The sequence below is a fragment of the Vulpes lagopus genome, chromosome 7 (genome assembly GCF_018345385.1).
Source record: "Vulpes lagopus strain Blue_001 chromosome 7, ASM1834538v1, whole genome shotgun sequence".
In the NCBI taxonomy this organism is placed as follows: domain Eukaryota; kingdom Metazoa; phylum Chordata; class Mammalia; order Carnivora; family Canidae; genus Vulpes; species Vulpes lagopus.
The window spans coordinates 99,346,105-99,369,207 of record NC_054830.1 but is presented as its reverse complement, the minus strand read 5'-3'; the positions used below and the strand labels follow the sequence as shown (position 1 = coordinate 99,369,207).

General features: G+C 37.1%; 1 protein-coding gene across 1 annotated transcript in view; it reads left to right on the top strand.

Annotated features, from left to right (window-relative positions):
• Nucleotides 1-2,237, top strand: part of TYRP1 (tyrosinase related protein 1) — a 62,085-nt gene extending 59,848 nt beyond the window's left edge. Inside the window, exons 7-8 of the mRNA XM_041760527.1 lie at nucleotides 994-1,140; nucleotides 2,032-2,237. Of these exons, the coding sequence (XP_041616461.1) occupies nucleotides 994-1,140; nucleotides 2,032-2,237 (353 nt within the window). The remainder of the gene's footprint in view (nucleotides 1-993; nucleotides 1,141-2,031) is intronic.
• The last annotated feature ends 20,866 nt before the right edge of the window (nucleotides 2,238-23,103 follow it).

Sequence of the window (23,103 nt, the reverse complement as noted above, 5' to 3'; positions counted from 1 at the left end):
ATTAATGCACAGTAAATTAAAAGTTACAAAAAAATAAACACTATATGCCATTTCTATGATCAATTGTTTTTCAAGGTAGGTGCTAAAATACTCTTCTGTGCTTTCCAGGATCACAGTGACTCTTCAAGTAATATATTACTTGCAAACAGAAAATCTAATTTCTCATATATCCCACTCTTCTAAATATATTCCCACTCATGTCCTGCCCAAGTCCCCGTCCAACTCTGGTTTTGAGATATCCCATCTGGTTTAGTTGTATCAACGTAAATTAGAACAACAACAAAAAAGAACAATCTTTTGCCACAAGGAACATACCACTCTTTTTATCCCTGCTGGCAGAAACTCACTAATAATATAAATGCCTGTAACTTGTATTTAAGTAGAAAGAGGAGAGGTGGCAGGAAGTAAATAATATTCCAGGACGTTGATTTAAAATTTTAAGTGTTTTTTTCTAATAGAGTAAAATCTGGGAATAAGTTAATATTTTTATCTCTAAAGATAAAAGAGAAAAGTGAAGAATACTATACAGATATGTTCATATTCAAGGACAAACTTCCACAGGACATATTCAAGGATAAACTTCCACAGGACCTCTCATACTTAAATTTTAAATGAAGCTACAACAAACTACAGGTCCATCTTTTTTAAGCTTTGAAAAATAAGTTTAATTAATTTTTCAAATAAGTTTCTGTAATTTAAAAATAGAACAATTAATGATCACCATAGATGATAAAATACTAAAACTTCCCTGCTTTCAAACTTTCTTGATCTATTGGATGTTATGTTAGTGCTGTATTCAAAGCATTTGAACTTTGTTTAATGCAATTCCCTGTTCTTCAGTAGTGAAACTATTTTTATGTCTTTATTCAGTTTAAAATATAAAAGAACATTTTTATGTTATCCTAGAATATTTCGGATCACCTTCAGAACATAATAATCTATTAATACTAACTTTATCATGTCTATTAACAAGATGTCTTTGCCGTATTTTAGATGTATCCACATTTCCATTGGAAAATGCCCCTATTGGGCATAATAGACAATACAATATGGTACCATTCTGGCCTCCAGTTACCAACGTAGAAATGTTTGTTACCGCTCCAGACAATCTGGGATATACTTACGAAGTTCAATGGCCAAGTGAGTATTGAAAATGTACCTTTACTGTGGAAATTTCCAAAAGCAAATTTATTGACTTTTAAGGTAATCACAATATTCTACAGCCTATATTTTCTACTTATATTTAAAAGGTTTTATTTGGATTTTTATTTTGGGATAAAGAGATTGAATTTAACATTTGTTGAGAGCCCACTCTGACCTGGAGTTAAGTTGATTTTATAGTGCACTATCATTTAATCCCTACAACCCTGTGAGGTAAGTATTGTTATCTTCATTTTACAGATAAGGAAGAAGGACCAGCCATGATTACCTTAGATAGGGTAATTGTCGAAGATCACATTTCTAGTAGGCAGAGAGGATGAATTTTGAGTTTATGCCCATGTAATATGCCCCAATTTTTCTCCTATATAATGGTGCCTCCTTATCTTTATTCTGAAAAAAAAAATGGAGTGAGATACTCTGTATTACTTTTTCTTAGATTTTGAAATTGAAAATTTCTTGCTTCATTTCCAATCTCTTCTCAACAAAGGCAAGTAAGTTGTAGTGGAAGAGCACAGCACATGGGTTTTGAAAGACTTGGTCTTCAAAACCAACTCTAGTGCCTACTAACCAAGTGACCTCAAATGACTCACTCTACAGAATCATTTTCTCAACCTTTAAAATGGAATTAATAATAACTATCCCAATAGGGTCCACTTATAATGAGAAGTTAAAAAGTGCCTTTAAGATGACAGGCTATCATCAGCAATGCTGGCCAATAAAAATTACATATGAAGAATTTGGTAAAATGCCTACAACGGTGCCTAAATTCAAGATATCTGATTTTGGGTGGCAACTATTTTACTGTTTTTTGTTGTTGTTGTTGTTGTTGTTGTTGTTGTTGTTGTTGTTCTCCTTTTATTTCTCCAATAGGTCGGAATCTTAGTATTCCTGAGATTGTTACCATAGCGGTAGTTGCTGCTTTAGTACTGGTTGCAGTCATTTTTGCGGGTGCTTCTTGCCTGATTCGTGCCAGAAGCAACATGGATGAAGCGAATCAACCTCTTCTCACTGATCAGTATCAACACTATGCTGACGACTATGAAAAAATGCAGAATCCTAATCAATCTATGGTCTAATAACAAATGACCAATTCTCTTATGTATTAGTATCATAAAACCACCTGGTTGAAAAATAATAGATTAAATTTCTTACTGTATTTTTTTTCCTTCCATTACTTTCTTCCTGATGCATGCACATATTAAAATTAAAACTCTAAATATTATTTTCTATAGATAGGGAGAGTCACAATTGTTAATTGGTTCTATTTTTCAACTCTATTTAAAATGGTAGGTTGTACATTAATTAGAATTTAAATAAAAACTTGAAACATTAAAAGATAAAATAAAATGGTAGGTTGTAGGCACACATCCTAACCCTGATCTGTAACTCTGACCCTAAATCTAATCCTAACCCTCTGGAGAGGTCCCTGAACTGCAAAATACTGGGCACATGCCCTAACTCTAACCCTGAATCTAAGAAGGTAGCTTCCTGAACACATGGTAAGAAAAGCTGAGAAGCAGCTTAATTATCTTAGAGAAGACTCCCAATATTTAAAAATTGGCAGTTTTTCTGAAAATGGTCATGAAAGTAGAGATTTTTAAAAAATGGTAGGTTGCACCAACTCCATGGTATTTAAGCAGAGAGTGTGAAGGTTTTTGGCATGTTTTAAAGGTCAACTATATGACAATGTAAATAAACTGTTGTACTTTGTTTATGTATAAATAAAAAATCATGATAGTAAATCTCTGATTGAAATACATGAGTAGGAATTTCTACAATGTTAAAATGTGATATATTTCTGTTCATTGACACTGAACAACAGATACATAGGAAGCCACATTTATTAGTTAAAATCAATGATGCGTAGCTATAAATGGGATCCCAATTGACTTTTTCAAACTAGAATTTCCCTTTGAGCATCAGCATATGTTTCAGTCTAAGGTTCAAAGTCGTGACAAAATCATGATCTTTATCACATTTTGGAGTGGTGAAAATTTCACTTTGTCTAAAAGACAGTTGATACTGCTTCTGTTAGCCACTATGTTCTACCTCTTAATTCACTGAAAAAGGAACTACACATTAACTTACACATTTCACCTCCCAGTTAGTTCCTCTTCCAATATCTTATAGGTTCACAAGTAAGCCACAATGGTGGAGAACACACAATACGGTGCTCTACAGTTACCATTCAATTCATTGTGTTTATTCCAAATAGCATTCTCTTATCACTTACCAGTTTTTTGTATGTTTTCAAAATAAAATATTAAAAATATTATTTCATCAGTCTCCTTTTTCTATGCAATTATGCAAGACTATCATTAATTTTTCTACTTCCTTTCTCCTAACTAAACTGTTTTTACTATTTTTGATCTTGGGCTACCTGATACAATATTCCCAGTAAAGAAGTTTAAAGGCTGATCACTGTGAACAAACATTTTCAGTAAAACTATAGTACTCATAACACTACAGAAAATGGTGAGTCTGATATTCCCAATTCAAAAAATAGAACCAAGATTAAAGTCATGTGCACGCAATTGGTTAGTGGGTTTCCCTATATTAAGCAATCTTAAGGCTGCTTAAAAAAAGATAAACAGACAAAATGTGTTAGTGAAAGAGAATGCATATAATAATAGTCTCTTTTTAATTTTCAAATAGCATTACTGTGATTTTTTTAATACATTTTGATTTATTGAAATATGCTCATAGCTTTTCAAATAAATTAGTGTATAATGTAAGATTTATTTTTATATACACATCAATAAAACTAAGCTCACCACATCATATTTTTAGAGATTTATTAAGTACTCGTTTGATAAACATTTATTAGGCACATCCTAGATTTCAGAGAGAGTTCAATGGGTTTAGGGAAAGGAAAGTAAAGAATATAAAACTGAGACGGTCATGTTTGACATGGGCTTCAAGGAAAGCTAATAGGTTTACCAAATACAAGAGTAGAACAGTACTCCATGCTGAAGTGACAGCAGAAGCAAAGTGACAGAAGTTTGGACGAGCATGGAACATTCAAAAATATAAAGTAGGTCAGTGTGGTTAGAGTATAGTTTTCATGGAGAGGAACAGAAAGATAACTCAGGAATAAAATCAGAGTGTCCTATACACAATCCTAAGAAATTTGGAATTCATTAGACAGGCAAGAGGGAGCCTGGAAGAGTCACAAATAAAGTATATTTCACAAAGATAATGATGGTGGTGATGTTTGTAAACAATTTCTATTAAGAATAATTTGGGAAGGTTACAGTAGAAGCAAAGAGACTAGTTGATATTAAATAGTTCCTGGGAAAGAGGAGGAAGGCCTGTCATAAAACATAAACATTAATTCTAAAAAAAATAAAAATAAAAAACCTAATTGTAAGAGAGAGCTGCACCCATTATATTGTAAATGTAGCTTTGATCATTTCTCCCTGAATATGTTGCTTTATTTTTCTTTCATTCAAGGACTTCTATTTATTTTACAGCACTGCATGATCTTTTGAGTTGTTTTCATCAGGTGACCATTACTCTTCGTGCAATATGTCACATTATTCTCCATAAATAATAGTCATTTGCAATCTTGGATATTTTCTACTGTTCTCCGTCCTTCAGTTTTATTTTAAAACATAGTCAATGAAGTTATTATGCGGTCACTGGAAAGCACATTCCATACCACTTAGACAAATTTTGCTCTATTGCATTAGCACCCGTTATATGACAGTGCCACCAACTGAGCTAAGCATTATAGTCTAAACAGAGTGAGTAAGAATGCCTGATTGGACCTTCGTATATAATAAAAAATGAGTAGCTATTACTTTTGTGCCTCTGAAGCTGTATACTGTCTTCATTCCTAGAAGCAGATTACGGAGACAGTGCTCACTTACGGCTCTATGTAATCTTTTAAATTGGATGCAGGGAGAAAGATTTTGACCATTAAAATATCTGTTCCAAGATTTGGTTCTAAGACCTTTGTTCCGAGCTCAGCGCATGAGTATACAAATGTTATGCATTTTGTCCTTTTCCTAGCCAAAATTTTTATTAACCAACCAACCAACCAATAGAACATCATGTTGGTCAGAAAGAGCTAACATGAAATAGAAAAAGAACAAAAAAAGTAAAATATATTAACAAACAAAGAACAGAGCCTGACATAAAAAAGATAAAATGTAAAAAAGGAAAAATGCAAAATCTGACTCTTCAAAAGCACAAGTGCAAGATTAAAGGATGAAGGAAGACAGGAACTAGCAGGTCTCTTCACAAAATAACCAGGAGATTTTAGTGGATTTCAAGTTCAATGTAAACCAATAGTGCGATGCAACAACAAAGGGGGAAAATGTTATGCTACGGAAAAGGGAGGGAAAGTATTGAGCAAATAAGGAGATGCTGTGTTTCACTAATGCAGAAACAGAAATCTGTGGTGTTAGAGTCACATCTGGAGTGTCTATTCAACTTTAAAGCCACAGCTTAAGGGAAACATTGACAAACTAAAATGTGCTTCCTCATCTTTCACGTGATGCAATACTACACCTTGCAAGTCGCTCTTAAATTCTACAGTCTCTCTCAATCCTCACATCTAATTAGTTAACAATTTTATAAATCCTGAGCACTGAACCCATCCTCTAAATCAGTGGTTCTCAACTGGAGGGCAATTTACAACCAAAGAGTCATTTGGGTGTGGGATTGCTACTGGCATCTATTGGGTAGACCTAGGGGTGCTGCTAAACATACCACAATGCATAGAATTGCCTCCACGTCGAAAAATTAACCAGATCAAGATGTCAATATTGCTGACGTTAAAAAAATATGATCTGGAACTACCAGGATAAACAAATTTCACAGTATTCCTGGGTTCCTAGAACTTACTACCTAATGGGAAAGAATTACAAAAAGACAATGTACTTTCTTAGGAATACGTTATTTCCTCACAAAATAAGTTTGAAAGGCAGAGAGTCCAAGTACAATGGTACTTTCAAGGACTGAAGCTGCTTCTCACTTTCTTCCACTACCTATAGCGTATGGTCTCCATCCTTTTATCTATACTGTCAGTGCTCCAAAATGGCTGCTCCGTTGGCAGACCTTTTATCTATCCCCCTCAGAAGTTTTCTTTTTGCTCAGAAATGGATATCTACCCAAGAATTCTGCCTGTAGCTCATGAAAAGTTTATTACGTAGAAAGGGAATGTAGGAAATCAAGGGACTTTTCTTGTTTTTCTAGTTGATTTTTTTAGTTGATTACTATCCCCCCAAAAAAGTCAGAATCCTATTAGTAAGGGATAAGCGAGAATAAATTTGGGATTGTGGCAACTTGGAGTATTGCTATCACAAATAAACAAGCAAAAAAAAAAATCAAGATAGTAATTACAGTGGTATTAAAGAAGCACACAGTGTACTTTCCTTAAAAAAATCCAGTAGAAGCTACTTAATTTAGACAGGTGATCGAAAGATTGCCTGAAGAAGTGAAGTTAAACTGACCTACGGAACGAGAACACTGCTGGACGGATTAACCAAATGGAGTTAGGATAAAAGCCAAGTCCTTATTATCCACAGTAGAATGTTAAAACATGCTATCTGTATTTTTTTTTTTTGTACTGATAATTCTGAATTTCAAATACACTATTAGGAATATGGAAGCAGAAGCAACTTAGAGGAATAAAAATGATTCTATCCAGAAGTGTGATATGTGTGGGGGGAGGATGAGGGCAGCAGAGGACCTTTGTGGCTCTTCAATAGATTCTGACTTTTTAAAAGGAAATTTTAAAGAAGAGAGTGAGGCTTCTAGATATCTCAGTAAAGAAAGATTAACCTCAAAATTTATATCACCAAGCAGAAATTTATTCTTAATTTTTACCTCTATGAACTAAGAAACTTTAGCCCTTTAGCTTTGGGGTGAGGGAAAGAAAGGACAATGAATAAAATCTGATAGCTCTCAAATAGAAACGGTTAGCAAAATGAGTAAGACGGTTATTCATCAATTAGATTAAATACATTACACATGGAAATACATTTTTGTAGTCTTTGTATGTCGGCTTCAAAATAGAGCTTTCTGACATGTCCTAAATGGTATTTCTGCAAGGCACTTTCCTTCTAGTCTTCAGATTTAGTTAGACTTTTATCAATATATCTGCTAAAAATTGAATAGCACGTTACCACAAGATGGCAGCTTTGAACGTATTTGAAAATGTTGATTATGAACATCAGATGCCTCCAAATGAAATGAACAGTGAGACATCTGCTATTCCTCTTCTGGTTTGAAAAAATGTTCATGTGATCCTTGAAAGCAGAATAAATGCAAGTTTTCGTTTTGGTGGAAAAATGGCTTGTGAGATTAGTTACCGCACATGGCTGAAATTCTCAACCAAATAAGAATAATGACCAAAATGTGTCTTCTTGTTGACTAAAACTCTCCTGTATATATTATCCTGCTTCATCATGATCACTTATCGTTAGGCCCTTCCGGGCCACAAAATGAAGAGTGAGTGGCATATCACCCAAATGGTTTCACATACAATAGATGATTATGCCAACACCAAAGACACTGATAATTTGTGACAAGAGCGAAAGGGCTAGTCAGCTATGGGAATCGGCTCCATTCAACCACTGAAACTACAAATAATGAAAGTCATGGTTAACTTTGTAAATGCACACCTAAGGCTTTCAAAGAAAAACTGGACTAATAGAAGTCTAAAAAACAAACGAAACCCATTCATTTTTAACTTACTTTGAAAAAATCCAATTTATACAATATTTGCAAGAATGTAATGAACTCCCATGTACACTGAACCTAAAATTACCAATGTCAATATTTTGCCTGTTTTTCTTGTCACTCTATTTTCATATATACCTCTGTATATATTTCTTTTTTCCTGAATAGATTGAAAGTAGCAAATAGCATGACCTTTTCTCTACATTTACATGTATCTCCTAAGACTAATGCATTCTCCTAAATGACCACAACAACAGCTGTCAAATTTAGGAAATTTAACATGATACAATACAATTTTCTAAAATACAGTCCATATTAAATGCTCCAATTGTTCCAATAGAGTCCTCTAGAGTAAATTTTAAAAAATATAACCACTTCAACACTTTGAAAAAAGCAATAAAAATAGAGGCACCTGGATGGGTTAGGCGTCTGCCTTCAGCTCAGGTCATGATCTCAGGGTCTTGGGATCCAGCCCCGTGTCGAGCCTGCTTCTCCCTCTCCGCCGTCCCTCTTCACTGCTCATATTCTCTCTTTCTCAAATAAATAAATAAAATCTTTTTTTAAAAAAAAAGAAATAAAAATAGCATGACATAAAAATATCAAAAAGCATAAGAAAAACTTCTATAACTCAAGTTGGACAAAGCCAAGAAAATCCAAAGAGGATGGAAAAAAGGAAACGTGAGAATCTTCTATGGAATTCCCTTTAAAAAAAAAAAAAAAAGAAAGAAAGAAAGAAAAAGAAAAAAAGAAGTAGTCAACATCTGTTTGTGATAGGCAGCATGCGAGGACCAACCGACTTTGTACCCAAACAACCCTAGGTCGGTTTCATGTCTTTTTATTAGCAATGTGTCATTGAACAAGTTCCATTACTTCTGTAAGCCCCAGTTTTCTTAGCCAAAAAATAAGGGCAGTTCTTGCAAAAACAGGGGTTTTTTACAACTTTAAAAATGCAGCGAATGGCAAGTTCGTCGCCCAATGCCCGGAATGTAGTCAAGTGCTTAATAAGTTTTAACTTTCATCCCTAGAATCACGAAAACTTAACGCTTTCCAACGACCTCCTTAAAAAATGGTCTGGCCAAAAAGAATTTACGCCCGAAACTTAAGTCTCGCGATCCGTGATGCCATGTTGCACACTGGTTTCCAAATGAACGCTCTCATCCCACTGCCATCGAGGGGCATGTCACAGCTAATTATCTGTCATCACGCCCTGTTGCATAGGCAGTACCTTGCCTGCTGCTGCTGGGACCTCCGTGCTGTCTGTTGATGCATTTGCATTGCCTCCTGAGCATCTCTGCTGTGTGTGGATCACACAGAATGAAGCCCAGGGGCCAACTGGCAGGCCCATCTGAATTGTGGAACATAGCTAAGGCCCCTCCTCATTACTTAGTGAGTAATGTGGGGGATGTTCGCTGGTTCACACACCCTGGCAATGTAAACGGTCATCTGCTGCCTCATCTGCTTTTCTGCGTCTGGGGTGCAGGACCAGATCGGCTGAGGAACTTTGCGAGCACTTATGCAAATAGCTGTGGGAGCTCCTGGGTTTGGCAACATTTCCTTTCAGAAGTCTCATTTGTGGCTGCACCGTCTGCCTCTTTTGTGCTTTCACAGCTTTGTGAGGCAACCTCAAAATAGATCTCTCCCATACTCTTGTTGTATTTATGTCCCTCTACCATGGAAAAACTGAAACCCTTCTCGGTACATTTAATGCACCCTGTTCAATGACTGTGATGTTTCTGTTTAAACTCCGAAAGAACATATATTTAAGACAGAATCAGACTATGCATATCTAATTCTCCAAACTAACGGGAAATGCATTTCCTTAACTAACTCTCCAATTTAGTTTTAAAATATATAAATAAATTCTTAAAGCACGTGTAGACATTAAACAACGAATTCTAAACTATTAGGCATACGTACATAATACTGTTATTCTGTTCTAATAAAAACTTTATTTTTCCAAATATGCTGCATAACAGATACTTTAAAAAATAAAACTAACTCTATTCAGACTTTTAAAATTATCTTCAGATTACAAACTGCCCGAAGCGCTATGGAATCTGCAATAGTGCATTACTAAGTAACAAGGCTATGGTTTAATTTCTGTATGAATTTCTATTCCATCAATAGATCAGGTTTCTTCATTTTTCCTTCTCTTTTCTCTTATGCTATAACTTGTGATATGAGATGCTTCCACAGAAGCTAAGTTCAAAGTTTGCTTAGAAAAAGAAGGAAAAAAAAGACAAACCTTTGTAAATAAGCCCCAACTGTGGGAAATTTACCTACAAGGGATGGAAAAAAACCTTAGGAGGTGATACTGACAGCTGATTTCCTCTAGGTGTCAGTATAGTCCCAGAACTCACAGACCTCAGTGCTAATGAAAAAATAAGAGCACAGTAAAATAAATATGTTTATGCCAGTCTCTACTATTTATACATTTGAAAGATTTTTCTTTTGAAAACTGAGCTAAATTTGCAACTGTGAATGTTCATCTGCAGATGACAGAATGGATTGTGTCCTAGAAGGAACAAAATGTGGCAATGATATATTTCTGCAAACACACATTATTTTCCGTATCTTTTCTGGCATTGTAAGACCCTATCATTTATTGTTCAGTGTCATAACTCACCTGCTCCCGTCTAGACACATAATGTTTTAAAAACTCACTAAACTTTATCTGAGGTAAATTTTGATATCTATTCTAGTAATTGGACTCACTTCAGCATGCTCGTTGGCATGGAGTCTTGAATTACACCTTTATCACCAACACTGCAGGTTTGTTTAATTAGACTAACATAGAATTCAAAAAGTACTAAAACAAGGTGAAGGGGATTAAGAGTACACTTATCTTGATGAGCACTGAGTAATATATGGAAGTGTTGAATCACCATGTGGTACACCTGCAACTAATGCAGGACTGTTAACTATGCTGGAATTCAAATACTAAGGAAATAAGTAAATAAAAATATTTTACATTAAAAAAATAATGCAACAACATATGAAGATTTGAATGAGTATGTACTTGATAATGTACATCGCAACATGCTCTGTATTAAAATACCTATTCCTTCAGTCAGATCATTCTTTTGTCTCCAAATTAAGTTTCTCTGTAGGCTATATATGTCATCTGGATGCCTCCCAAGGATCAAACCAGAGAATAGTGACATCTCTATAGTCATGGACTATATTTCAGAAATTCGCTATACCCTACCTCTTAATTTTTCTCCAAACTTTATCTTGAAAAACATCAAGCCTTCAGATAATTGAAAAAGCAAAACAATGATTACTGACATACACTTCAGTTTTCAGTCCAATTCTTATACTACATGCCACATGAGGCCTTCATGCATGTGTCTGATTGCCTAGCGGTATTACCTGTGCCACCGCCCACACACCCCCAAGAAACTGGAGATCTGGGTCGGCCAGATAATCCCACACCAAGCAGTCAGGAAAAAATAAGGTGATGGCATTTTTGCAATCTCTTCCAGAGCTTACACTACATAGCCAGCACAAACACCGTCTCCTCCGAACAGCCAGGGCACTTCCCACCTTATATCACTAACATTACCCTGTCATCTGAGGAGGGAAAAAAATGATGGAGCAAGCTAGATGGCCTGGATCACCAAACTATAAGTGTGTGGAAGGCATCACTGGAAAAATCAGAACTATGGTTCTAATGACCTCACAGGCAACTCCTTTCACTTACAGCAAAATGTAAAGTGATTCCCTCTCTGATCAAATGTGAGAGAAATTTCAAAAAAAAAAAAAAAAAGAAGAAGAAGAAGAAGAAAGAGGAAGAAGAGGAAGAGAAGGAGGAGGAATAAAAGGATGGGGAGGAGTAGGGAAGGAAGGAGGGAGGAGAAGGAAGGAAGGAAGGAAGGAAGGAAGGAAGGAAGGAAGGAAATGAGATTCCATGATGGAAGTGACAATTGCCTATGGAATAAATGAATATATATTTATTCATTCATCAGTTTGAATGGCTGAAAAATTATTACCCTATCCTGGACACCAAATATTAAGCTACTGAATTTGTATCCATAGTCCTGTGGTCAACTGTACTGATGACCTTACTGATTATAGTTGAAGTTCATCTATCAAAAGTTCTTCAGAGAATTAGATGGGAACTATGCCCACTTTTTTGAGGCTTTTTTTTTTTTTTTTTGCATTTTGTCAAAATATTTTTATAAATATTCCTAATTGTGAATACTGCTTATGTAAAGGATTTTTTTAATTTAAGAATATTTTGAGAGATCTCTAGAGAAACTATTTTATAAGTTTAAAATACTGCTTTAGTTTCCTACTTGCCACTGTAACAAATTACCATAAACTTGATGGCTTACAACAATGCAAATTTATTTTTCTATGGTTCTGGAGGCCAGATGTCCAAAAATCAGCTTCGCTGAGTTGAAATCAAGGTGTAGGGAGACCTCTGCTCTCTCGGGATGCCCTAGGGGAGAATCCTTTCCCTGGCTTTTGCCAGCTTCTAGAGAACATCATTCCTTGGTTTATGGCTCCTTCCTCCATCTCCAAAGCCAGCAGGGTTGTCTGTATCTGATTTAGCTCTATTATATGGCCTTCTTCTCTTCTATTTGTCAAGGCTTCTTTTGCCTTTCTCTTAGAAGGATAGTTGTGATTACATCTAAGGACCAGATAACCTAGGATAATCTCTCCATCTTGAGATCCTTAATTTAATCAGGACTGCGAAACCCATTTTGTGATATGAGGTAACATTCTCAATTTCCAGGGATTAGGACTTGGATATTTTTGGGGGCCACTTTGCAGCCAACCATAAACGCTTTCCTTGTGTGCCCTTTTTGAGAAATTGGCTCAGTTACTACCAATAGAGAAAAAGTTAGCCAGTTCCAAATTCATTTTTCTTCATTAAACTGCCATGAAAAGTTATCCTTAGCCTCCCTTTTGGCAATGATAGAAGTCACCGAATCAAGGCTATAAAATTGACTGAGGATTTCTGCTATATCCTCATAATTCTTCCATGAAATTTCCTGCTCTACAATTATTTTTCCTCCTTTCTACCGGGAATCCTTATTTTCTGCTGTGTTTCTTTTCTGATACTTCTATAATAAACACTTTAGTTTACCCATATAACAGGAATTTCCAAATTCTTCCTCTTAATCTTCATCCCACCCTCGTCTTTAACCCTCGTCCTTTTTCTAAAACTTCCTGCTGATCAAGATGGTTTTGTGTGTCATAATTTTCAAAAGCAAGATAACCCACTTGCCCTTGTAAAAATATATTTCGGACTTATGAAGTGTCCCTGGGGCACCGGGTGGCTCAGTTGGTAAGTGTCTGACTCTAAGTTTCAGCTCAGGTCATGATCTCAGGGTCTGAGGATGGAGCCCCATATCAGGTTCCACGCTCAGAGCAGTCTGCCTCTGCCTGAGATTCTCTCTCCCTCTCCCTTTGCCCCTCCCACTCATGGTCTCTCTTTCTCTAAAATAAACAAATAAATCTTTAAAAAAAAAAGGGGGGGGGGTAGAAAAAACCATAAAGGACTCAAGAGACTTCATGACTGCAGAATTTAGATCCAATCAGGCAGAAATTAAAAATCAATTAAATGAGATGCAATCCAAGCTAGAAGTCCTAACGACGAGGCTTGACGAGGTGGAAGAACGAGTGAGAGACATAGAAGACAAGTTGATGGCAAAGAGGGAAACTGAGGAAAAAAGAGACAGGCAATTAAAAGACCATGAGGATAGATTAAGGGAAATAAATGACAGCCTGAGGAAGAAAAACCTACGTTTAATTGGGGTTCCCGAGGGCGCCGAAAGGGACAGAGGGCCAGAATATGTATTTGAACAAATGCTAGCTGAAAACTTTCTGATTCTGGGAAGGGAAACAGGCATTCAGATCCAGGAAATAGAGAGATCACCCCCTAAAATCAACAAAAACCGTTCAACACCTCGACATTTAATAGTGAAGCTGCAAATTCCAAAGATAAGGAGAAGATCCTTAAAGCAGCAAGAGAAAAAAAGTCCCTGACTTTTATGGGGAGGAATATTAGGGTAACAGCAGACCTCTCCACAGAGATCTGGCAGGCCAGAAAGGGCTGGCAGGATATATTCAGGGTCCTAAATGAAAAGAACATGCAACCAAGAATACTTTATCCAGCAAGGCTTTCATTCAAAATGGAAGGAGAGATAAAGAGCTTCCAAGACAGGCAAGAACTGAAAGAATATGTGACCTCCAAACCAGCTCTGCAAGAAATTTTAAGGGGGACTCTTAAAATTCCCCTTTAAGAAGAAGTTCAGTGGAACAATCCACAGAAACAAGGACTGAATAGATATGATGACACTAAACTCATATCTATCAATAGTAACTCTGAACGTGAACGGGCTTAATGACCCCATCAAAAGGTGCAGGGTTTCAGACTGGATAAAAAAGCAGGACCCATCTATTTGCTGTCTACAAGAGACTCATTTTAGACAGAAGGACACATACAACCTGAAAATAAAAGGTTGGAGAACCATTTACCATTCAAATGGTCCTCAAAAGAAAGCAGGGGTTGCCATCCTTATATCAGATAAATTAAAATTTACCCCGAAGACTATAGTGAGAGATGAAGAGGGACACTATCTCATACTCAAAGGATCTATCCAACAAGAGGACTTAACAATCCTCAATATATATGCCCCGAATGTGGGAGCTGCCAAATATTTAAACCAATTAATAACCAAACTGAAGAAATACTTTGATAATAATACACTTATACTTGGTGACTTCAATCTAGCTCTTTCTATACTAGATAGGTCTTCTAAGCACAACATATCCAAAGAAACGAGAGCTTTAAATGATACACTGGACCAGATGGATTTCACAGATATCTACAGAACTTTACATCCAAACTCAACTGAATACACATTCTTCTCAAGTGCACATGGAACTTTCTCCAGAATAGACCACATACTGGGTCACAAATCGGGTCTGAACCGATACCAAAAGATCGGGATAGTCCCCTGTATATTCTCAGATCATAATGCCTTGAAATTAGAACTTAATCACAACAAGAAGTTTGGAAGGACCACAAACACGTGGAGGTTAAGGACCATCCTGCTAAAAGATGAAAAGGTCAACCAGGAAATTAAGGAAGAATTGAGAAGATTCATGGAAACTAATGAGAATGAAGATACAACCATTCAAAATCTTTGGGACGCAGCAAAAGCAGTCCTGAGGGGGAAATACATCGCAATACAAGCATCCATTCAAAAACTGGAAAGAACTCAAATTCAAAAGCTCACCTTACACATAAAGGAACTAGAGAAAAAGCAACAAATAGACCCCACCCCCAGCAGAAGAAGACAGCTAATTAAAATTCGAGCAGAACTAAATGATATCGAGACCAAAAGAACTGTGGAACAGATCAACAGAACCAGGAGTTGGTTCTTTGAAAGAATTAATAAGATAGATAAACCATTAGCCAACCTTATTAAAAAGAAGAGAGAGAAGACTCAAATTAATAAAATCATGAATGAGAAAGGAGAGATCACTACCAACACCAAGGAAATACAAGCGATTTTAAAAACATATTATGAACAGCTGTATGCCAATAAATTAGGAAATCTAGAAGAAATGGATGCATTCCTGGAAAGCCACAAATTACCAAAACTGGAGCAGGAAGAAATAGAAAACCTGAACAGGCCAATAACCAGGGAGGAAATTGAAGCAGTCATCAAAAACCTCCCGAGACACAAGAGTCCAGGGCCGATGGCTTCCCAGGGGAATTCTATCAAACGTTTAAAGAAGAAATCATACCTATTCTACTAAAGCTGTTTGGAAAGATAGAAAGAGATGGAGTACTTCCAAATTCGTTCTATGAGGCCAGCATCACCTTAATTCCGAAACCAGACAAAGACCCCACCAAAAAGGAGAATTACAGACCAATATCCCTGATGAACATGGATGCAAAAATTCTCAACAAGATACTAGCCAATAGGATCCAACAACACATTAAGAAAATTATTCACCATGACCAAGTAGGATTTATCTCTGGGACACAAGGCTGGTTCAACACTCGTAAAACCATCAATGTGATTCATCATATCAGCAAGAGAAAAACCAAGAACCATATGATCCTCTCATTAGATGCAGAGAAAGCATTTGACAAAATACAGCATCCATTCCTGATCAAAACCCTTCAGAGTGTTGGGATAGAGGGAACTTTCCTCGACATCTTAAAGGCCATTTACGAAAAGCCCACAGCAAATATCATTCTCAATGGGGAAGCACTGGGAGCCTTTCCCCTAAGATCAGGAACAAGACAGGGATGTCCACTCTCACCACTGCTGTTCAACATAGTTCTGGAAGTCCTCGCCTCAGCAATCAGACAACAAAAAGACATTAAAGGCATTCAAATTGGCAAAGAAGAAGTCAAACTCTCCCTCTTCGCCGATGACATGATACTCTACATAGAAAACCCAAAAGCCTCCACCCCAAGATTGCTAGAACTCATACAGCAATTTGGTAGCGTGGCGGGATACAAAATCAATGCCCAGAAATCAGTGGCATTTCTATACACTAACAATGAGACTGAAGAAAGAGAAATTAAGGAGTCAATCCCATTTACAATTGCACCCAAAAGCATAAGATACCTAGGAATAAACCTAACCAAAGAGGTGAAGGATCTATACCCTAAAAACTATAGAACACTTCTGAAAGAAATTGAGGAAGACACAAAGAGATGGAAAAATATTCCATGCTCATGGATTGGCAGAATTAATATTGTGAAAATGTCAATGTTACCCAGGGCAATTTATACGTTTAATGCAATCCGTATCAAAATACCATGGACTTTCTTCAGAGAGTTAGAACAAATTATTTTAAGATTTGTGTGGAATCAGAAAAGACCCCGAATAGCCAGGGGAATTTTAAAAAAGAAAACCATAGCTGGGGGCATCACAATGCCAGATTTCAGGTTGTACTACAAAGCTGTGGTCATCAAGACAGTGTGGTACTGGCACAAAAACAGACACATAGATCAATGGAACAGAATAGAGAACCCAGAAGTGGACCCTGAACTTTATGGTCATCTAATATTCGATAAAGGAGGAAAGACTATCCATTGGAAGAAAGACAGTCTCTTCAATAAATGGTGCTGGGAAAACTGGACATCCACATGCAGAAGAATGAAACTGGACCACTCTCTTTCATCATACACAAAGATAAACTCAAAATGGATGAGAGATCTAAATGTGAGACAAGAGTCCATCAAAATCATAGAAGAGAACACAGGCAACACCCTTTTTGAACTCGGCCACAGTAACTTCTTGCAAGATACATCCACGAAGGCAAAAGAAACAAAAGCAAAAATGAACTATTGGGACTTCATCAAGATAAGAAGCTTTTGCACAGCAAAGGATACAGTCAACAAAACTAAAAGACAACCTACAGAATGGGAGAAGATATTTGCAAACGACATATCAGATAAAGGGCTAGTTTCCAAGATCTATAAAGAACTTATTAAACTCAACACCAAAGAAACAAACAATCCAATCATGAAATGGGCAAAAGACATGAAGAGAAATCTCACAGAGGAAGACATAGACACGGCCAACATGCACATGAGAAAATGCTCTGCATCACTTGCCATTAGGGAAATACAAATCAAAACCACAATGAGATACCACCTCACACCAGTGAGAATGGGGAAAATTAACAAGGCAGGAAACAACAAATGTTGGAGAGGATGCGGCGAAAAGGGAACCCTCTTACACTGTTGGTGGGAATGTGAACTGGTGCAGCCACTCTGGAAAACTGTGTGGAGGTTCCTCAAAGAGTTAAAAATAGACCTGCCCTACGACCCAGCAATTGCACTGTTGGGGATTTACCCCAAAGATTCAGATGCAATGAAACGTCGGGACACCTGCACCCCGATGTTTCTATCAGCAATGGCCACAATAGCCAGACTGTGGAAGGAGCCTCGGTGTCCATCGAAAGATGAATGGATAAAGAAGATGTGGTTTATGTATACAATGGAATATTACTCAGCAATTAGAAACGACAAATACCCACCATTTGCTTCAACGTGGATGGAACTGGAGGGTATTATGCTGAGTGAAGTAAGTCAATCGGAGAAGGACAAACAGTGTATGTTCTCATTCATTTGGGGAATATAAATAATAGTGAAAGGGAATATAAAGGAAGGGAGAAGAAATGTTGGGAAATATCAGGAAGGGAGACAGAACATAAAGACTCCTAACTCGGGGAAACGAACTAGGGGTGGTGGAAGGGGGGAGGAGGGCGGGTGTTGGAGGGGAATGGGTGACGGGCACTGAGGGGGACACTTGACGGGATGAGCACTGGGTGTTTTTCTGTATGTTGGTAAATTGAACACCAATAAAAATTAATAAAAAAATAAAAAATAAAAATAAAAAAAAGGGGGTCCCAAGAGGCACCTTCATGCCATTGCTCTTTGCAGACTACAGATTCTTCTAGGTGTCTCAACCCTTTTAAAAGTTTTAATTTCCATCTCAATGCTGACAATGCCCAATCTCTATTTTTAACCTTAGCCACTATCATGAGCTCCAGTTTCACATACCTGAGGGCTAGACAAATTCATTTGACTTGTCTCAAGAACTTCAAATTCTAAATATCCAAAAATGGAACTATTTCATTTCCCTACATTAAAATGCTTCCTCCTCCATTAGCCTTCGCCCCAGGTAAAAGTGCCACCACCCACCAGTCACTTAGAACCTTGGCAGTCATTTTGGATTCCTCCTTTCTCCTTCATCTGCTAATTGGCTACCCCATCTTTATAACTAAATCCACACCATATCTGTTCATTCCTCCTCCAAAATATTTTTCATTTCCTTTTCTTTTACCACTGCCTAGCTCAATTTTTTCCAGAACTTAAGAAAGGCCTTAGAGATATTTTCATTTTGTGAAATTTTCAGAATGTTAACAGGCTAAATCAGTTGTAAAACATAAAGTATATATTAAGTACCTAGGTTGAATCATGCTCTGAATACAAGGGAAACCATGCTATTTGTGAGAAAATAGGGCTTATTAAAAATTCAGACTCTATCACAAGAAATACGGCTAATATTGGAACAAAGTTTAAAATTGCTTCAAAATGTATTCTCAAATCTCTAAGTGTTTACCTGAATTTGAATGCATAATTGTATTTCAAGACAGTATCGAAAATCTATATTTGAGGATCTTGGTGAATGTGAGTCTGATACAATACCTCCTTGCTATAATTTCCTTCTGTGCATCCTCTCCTTCACTGATAGGACCTGAGGTTTCATTAACCACAATTTCCATCCCCCTCTCAAACCTAGCCTGCTCTCTACTAACAAACTGCTTTATTAAATCTTAACTATTTATCATTAATAGAAAATAATAGGACTTATTAAAAATTCAGACTATCTTCCCAGAAATATGGCTAGTATTGGACCACAAGTTTAAGCTTGCTTCATTATGTATTCTCACAAACTTGTCAGTGTTTACCTGAGTCTGAATGCATAATCTTATTTCTGCCCCACCTAAAAGAGTCAGTCAAATGCCATCTTCTTAGTGTGACTTCTGTGGCCAGTCTGGGGCAAGTTTACAGGTTCATCTTTTGTCTTGTCCTCCCAAATTTAAGTTCCAGGACTAAAACCATCTGCTTTTCTTAAAAGCTCGTATCTTTTCTTACTTCTGTGCTATCATTCATACTGTTCTCGGGGCTCCACCTTTTCTGCACCTGACTAGTCTTACTTTGCAAGGCAATTCGCCCAAGGCATATCCTTAGCAGTTTTCACGCTGACAGCCTTGCAATTCTACATATTCTTTGAGAACAGAAACTATGTCTTCCTTCTTTTCCCTCTTTTTTTACGACCAGATACTCCGCAGATTACCTGGCGCAGGGTAGATGCAAGTAGGTATTCATTAAACGAAACAAAATTGAGTCGTGAAATTAAAGGAGCTGCACTCACATCTAAGTTCCACGAGGTGGCACCATTTTATTTTCCGTAGAGACCAAATCACAAAAAATAGAAGTGCAAGGATGGTGCTCAGTGTATTTGTATATATCCCTGCACACGTATGTGCATGTGTAGAGTGGAACTCTCTAAACTACTACCCAGTTATATCAACACAAAATACAAACTATCGACTTTGGTATCTCCTTTTTGATCTTTCCAAAAACAGCATTTACAAAAATATTAAATTACTGCGTGGTTATTGTAGTCAATCCTCCTAAAGAGAAGGGACCTGGTATATTTTTCTTTCATAGCGTCACCACCCGAAGATTTTCAGAGTAGAGATGACAGTGAATTTCCACTCTTGAGATAATTCAAGTTATTCCCAACTAGAGAGACAGAATGGAAAGACTGGGGGACTTGTAAGCAAAGAGCTTTTGTTTGGTACAACTTTAACCCTCTCAGATTCACGGTGGCCTTGAGTATAAAAACTGGACAGTAGGGGCAGCCCCGGTGGCTCAGTGGTTTAAAGCCGCCTTCAGCCCAGGGCATGATCCTGGAGACCCATGATCGAGTCCCACCTCGGGCTCCCTGCATGGAGCCTGCTTCTCCCTCTGCCTGTGTCTCTGCCTCTCTCTCTCTCTCTCTCTCTTTCTCTCTGTGTCTCTCATGAATAAATAAATAAAATCTTAAAAAAAAAAACTGGACAGTAGGGTTTACCTTTAAATTCTGATGTAAAAGATGAAATGTTGCACAACCTATAAGACATTTAAAGTATTGGCCCAGTAAAGAGATACAGAGGAAGTGGTAATGATTGTTGTCAAAGGAAGTTAGGTGGATCAGGAAACTTATAAATTCAATGTGGCTTTAATGTTTGTTAAAAGATAAGCTAAAGCATATTAAAAATTTTAAGAGTTTGACTACAAATCTATTGTAATTGAGGAGTGACAGACTGGAAGTGGTTAGGAGCACTCTGCAGGCAGGAACCAGGGAAAGGATTTACTTAAAGTATGAAGCAAAGAAAGGAAAATATTTGATTGGTTACAGCTCAAAGCCTAGTTGGCTGTTAATGACTGGTTGTCCTCAGTGATTTGATTTCACAACCTGGAGGCATTTACAGGCTTCAATTAATGTGTATTTAGAGACCACAGCAGCACTAGAGCTACATCAAACCTCCTTGCTTAATCAATTTAACAAGTTTAAAGAATCAAAGTGCTTTTTCGTTTCAGTGGATTGCCTGGGCTGGAATCTATATGAACCATTTTGTTGATGTGTAACTTGTCACCTCAGCCTCATTTTTCTCAGCTATAAAATGGACCTTAAGGAACTCTCCACCTCTTTTGATTGTTAGAGGGACTGACTTAAAAATTAGCTGCTAGTCCAATGGTAATAGTGGAGCAAGAGTGAAGTATAGAATGTGGCGAAAGCTCTATTTGCTCCATTAGTTCCCAGCCAGGGTCCAAATCTCACCTCTCAGTTCAGAACGCTGATCTCACTAATGGTTCTGGTTTCAAAAAATATGTTTAGGGTCTTCCCATGGGGTTTAAAAATAAAACTTCATGCACATTTTGTAAGCTTTCTTATCTGCAAGTTGTTCTTTACCCTTAAGGAAGCAAAGCCCTTTGGCCTCATCTGTGTATTTACCTGGCAGATGCCATCCTGCAGATGCTGCCTTAACTCCTATGCCATTTCCTCCCCCAGGTTGGTGAAAGGATGTTCGATAACAATGGCACTGTTAGCTCTAACACTTTATTCGGGAGATCTGCCCTTCTTCAACAGAGTTTAGGCACATATTTCTTAAATATCAGGCAGCCAGTAGTAGGAACAGAAGAAATGTGGTGTCTTTTCAAACAAAAACGTAGGAAATTAACTTTAAAACTGTTAAATATTTTCAACATTTAATATTATTTTAAATAATACTTTAAAAAAAATAAAAAAAAATAAAAAAAAATAAAAAAAAATTTAAAAAAAATTAAAAAAAAAATAATAATACTTTTAATAGCCCTCATCAGTCACCAGTGCCCAGGTAGTTGTGGGCTAGCCTACCGATTCCACAATTGGAACACAAAAGCATGGGGCAGTGAATATCTGAGTGAAGATCTCCTTCAATAAGTATCTAATTCCTAAAATTCCATAGTTAAGATTCATTCTTTTGACTTAAAACCTTTGACCCCTGGTAAACATATCCAAGGGCAGATGACTCTTGAAGTCTTATCAAATATTTGCATCTAAATATGAGTGATCTTATCAGATCCTTTCTCCCTTAAGCAGATTTTGAAAAAGGTAAAGGTTGAGGAAGGAGGAAGCATAAAGCCTCCAAAACCTGGAGGTCTAGGGGGAAACTTTTGGGGTCTGGTAATTCCTGATTTTAAATACTCCCAACCATGCAGTGAAGTTCATATTTTTAAGATATTTATTAACATTTCACAGATAACATGAAGCTCAGAGAGGTCATGTAACATCACATAGCAGAGCTTGTATTCAGTTGAAAATCTGTATCTCTAAATCATACAGACTGTGAGTTGGAGACAAGACTGACTTTATCAACGCTGCAGTTCTGGGTTGGATGCGCTGCTCGCCTATCTCATACTTTCAGGAGGCAGCCAGGTTACAGAATGTCCAAGGAAAAGGAACTCTCTAAATAAGGAACCTTTGTTAAAATGGCAACCTCAGGGGCACCTGGGTGGCCAAGTCCACTAAGCATGTGATTCTTGATTTTGGCTCAGGTCATAACTGGGGTCATGAGATGGAGCCCCCTGCCCTCTGTTGGGCTCCACACTCAGCAAGAAGTCTGTTTGAGATTCTCTCTCTCCCTCTGCCCCTTCCCTCTCACTCTGCTCACACTCTCTCTGTCTCTCTCTCAAAATAAATAAAATCTATAAAAACATGACAACCTCAACTTTACAGATCTTACATACAACTAGATCTTTCTCCTTTCTCCTTCCACACGTGTTAATAAGTTTAATTTAAGATATGCAAGATACTTGAAGAATATGTTTCAAGCCTCTAGGTTATCTTCTGGCAGCTATGAGTGTTCACAAAAAATATCATAACCAGGAGTTGCTTCATGAGCTTTTCTCCCCAGCCAAAAGTTATTTCACTTGTTCTCCATCTTTTTTCTTCACCAACTTAAAGCAACTACAATTATAGGAGATGTTTTAAGGGAACCTAAAATGATACTATACTGCCTTCCTTCACAAAATTAAATATTGACATCAAAACTGACCACTGTTACGATTCTTTTCACAAGTTTACCATCACATCTTGACAGAACTAATGGCATTCTGCAAAAGTGATGGTGCTATCCTGAAGTTCTATTTCTGTCACTGTCTTGTTTTAC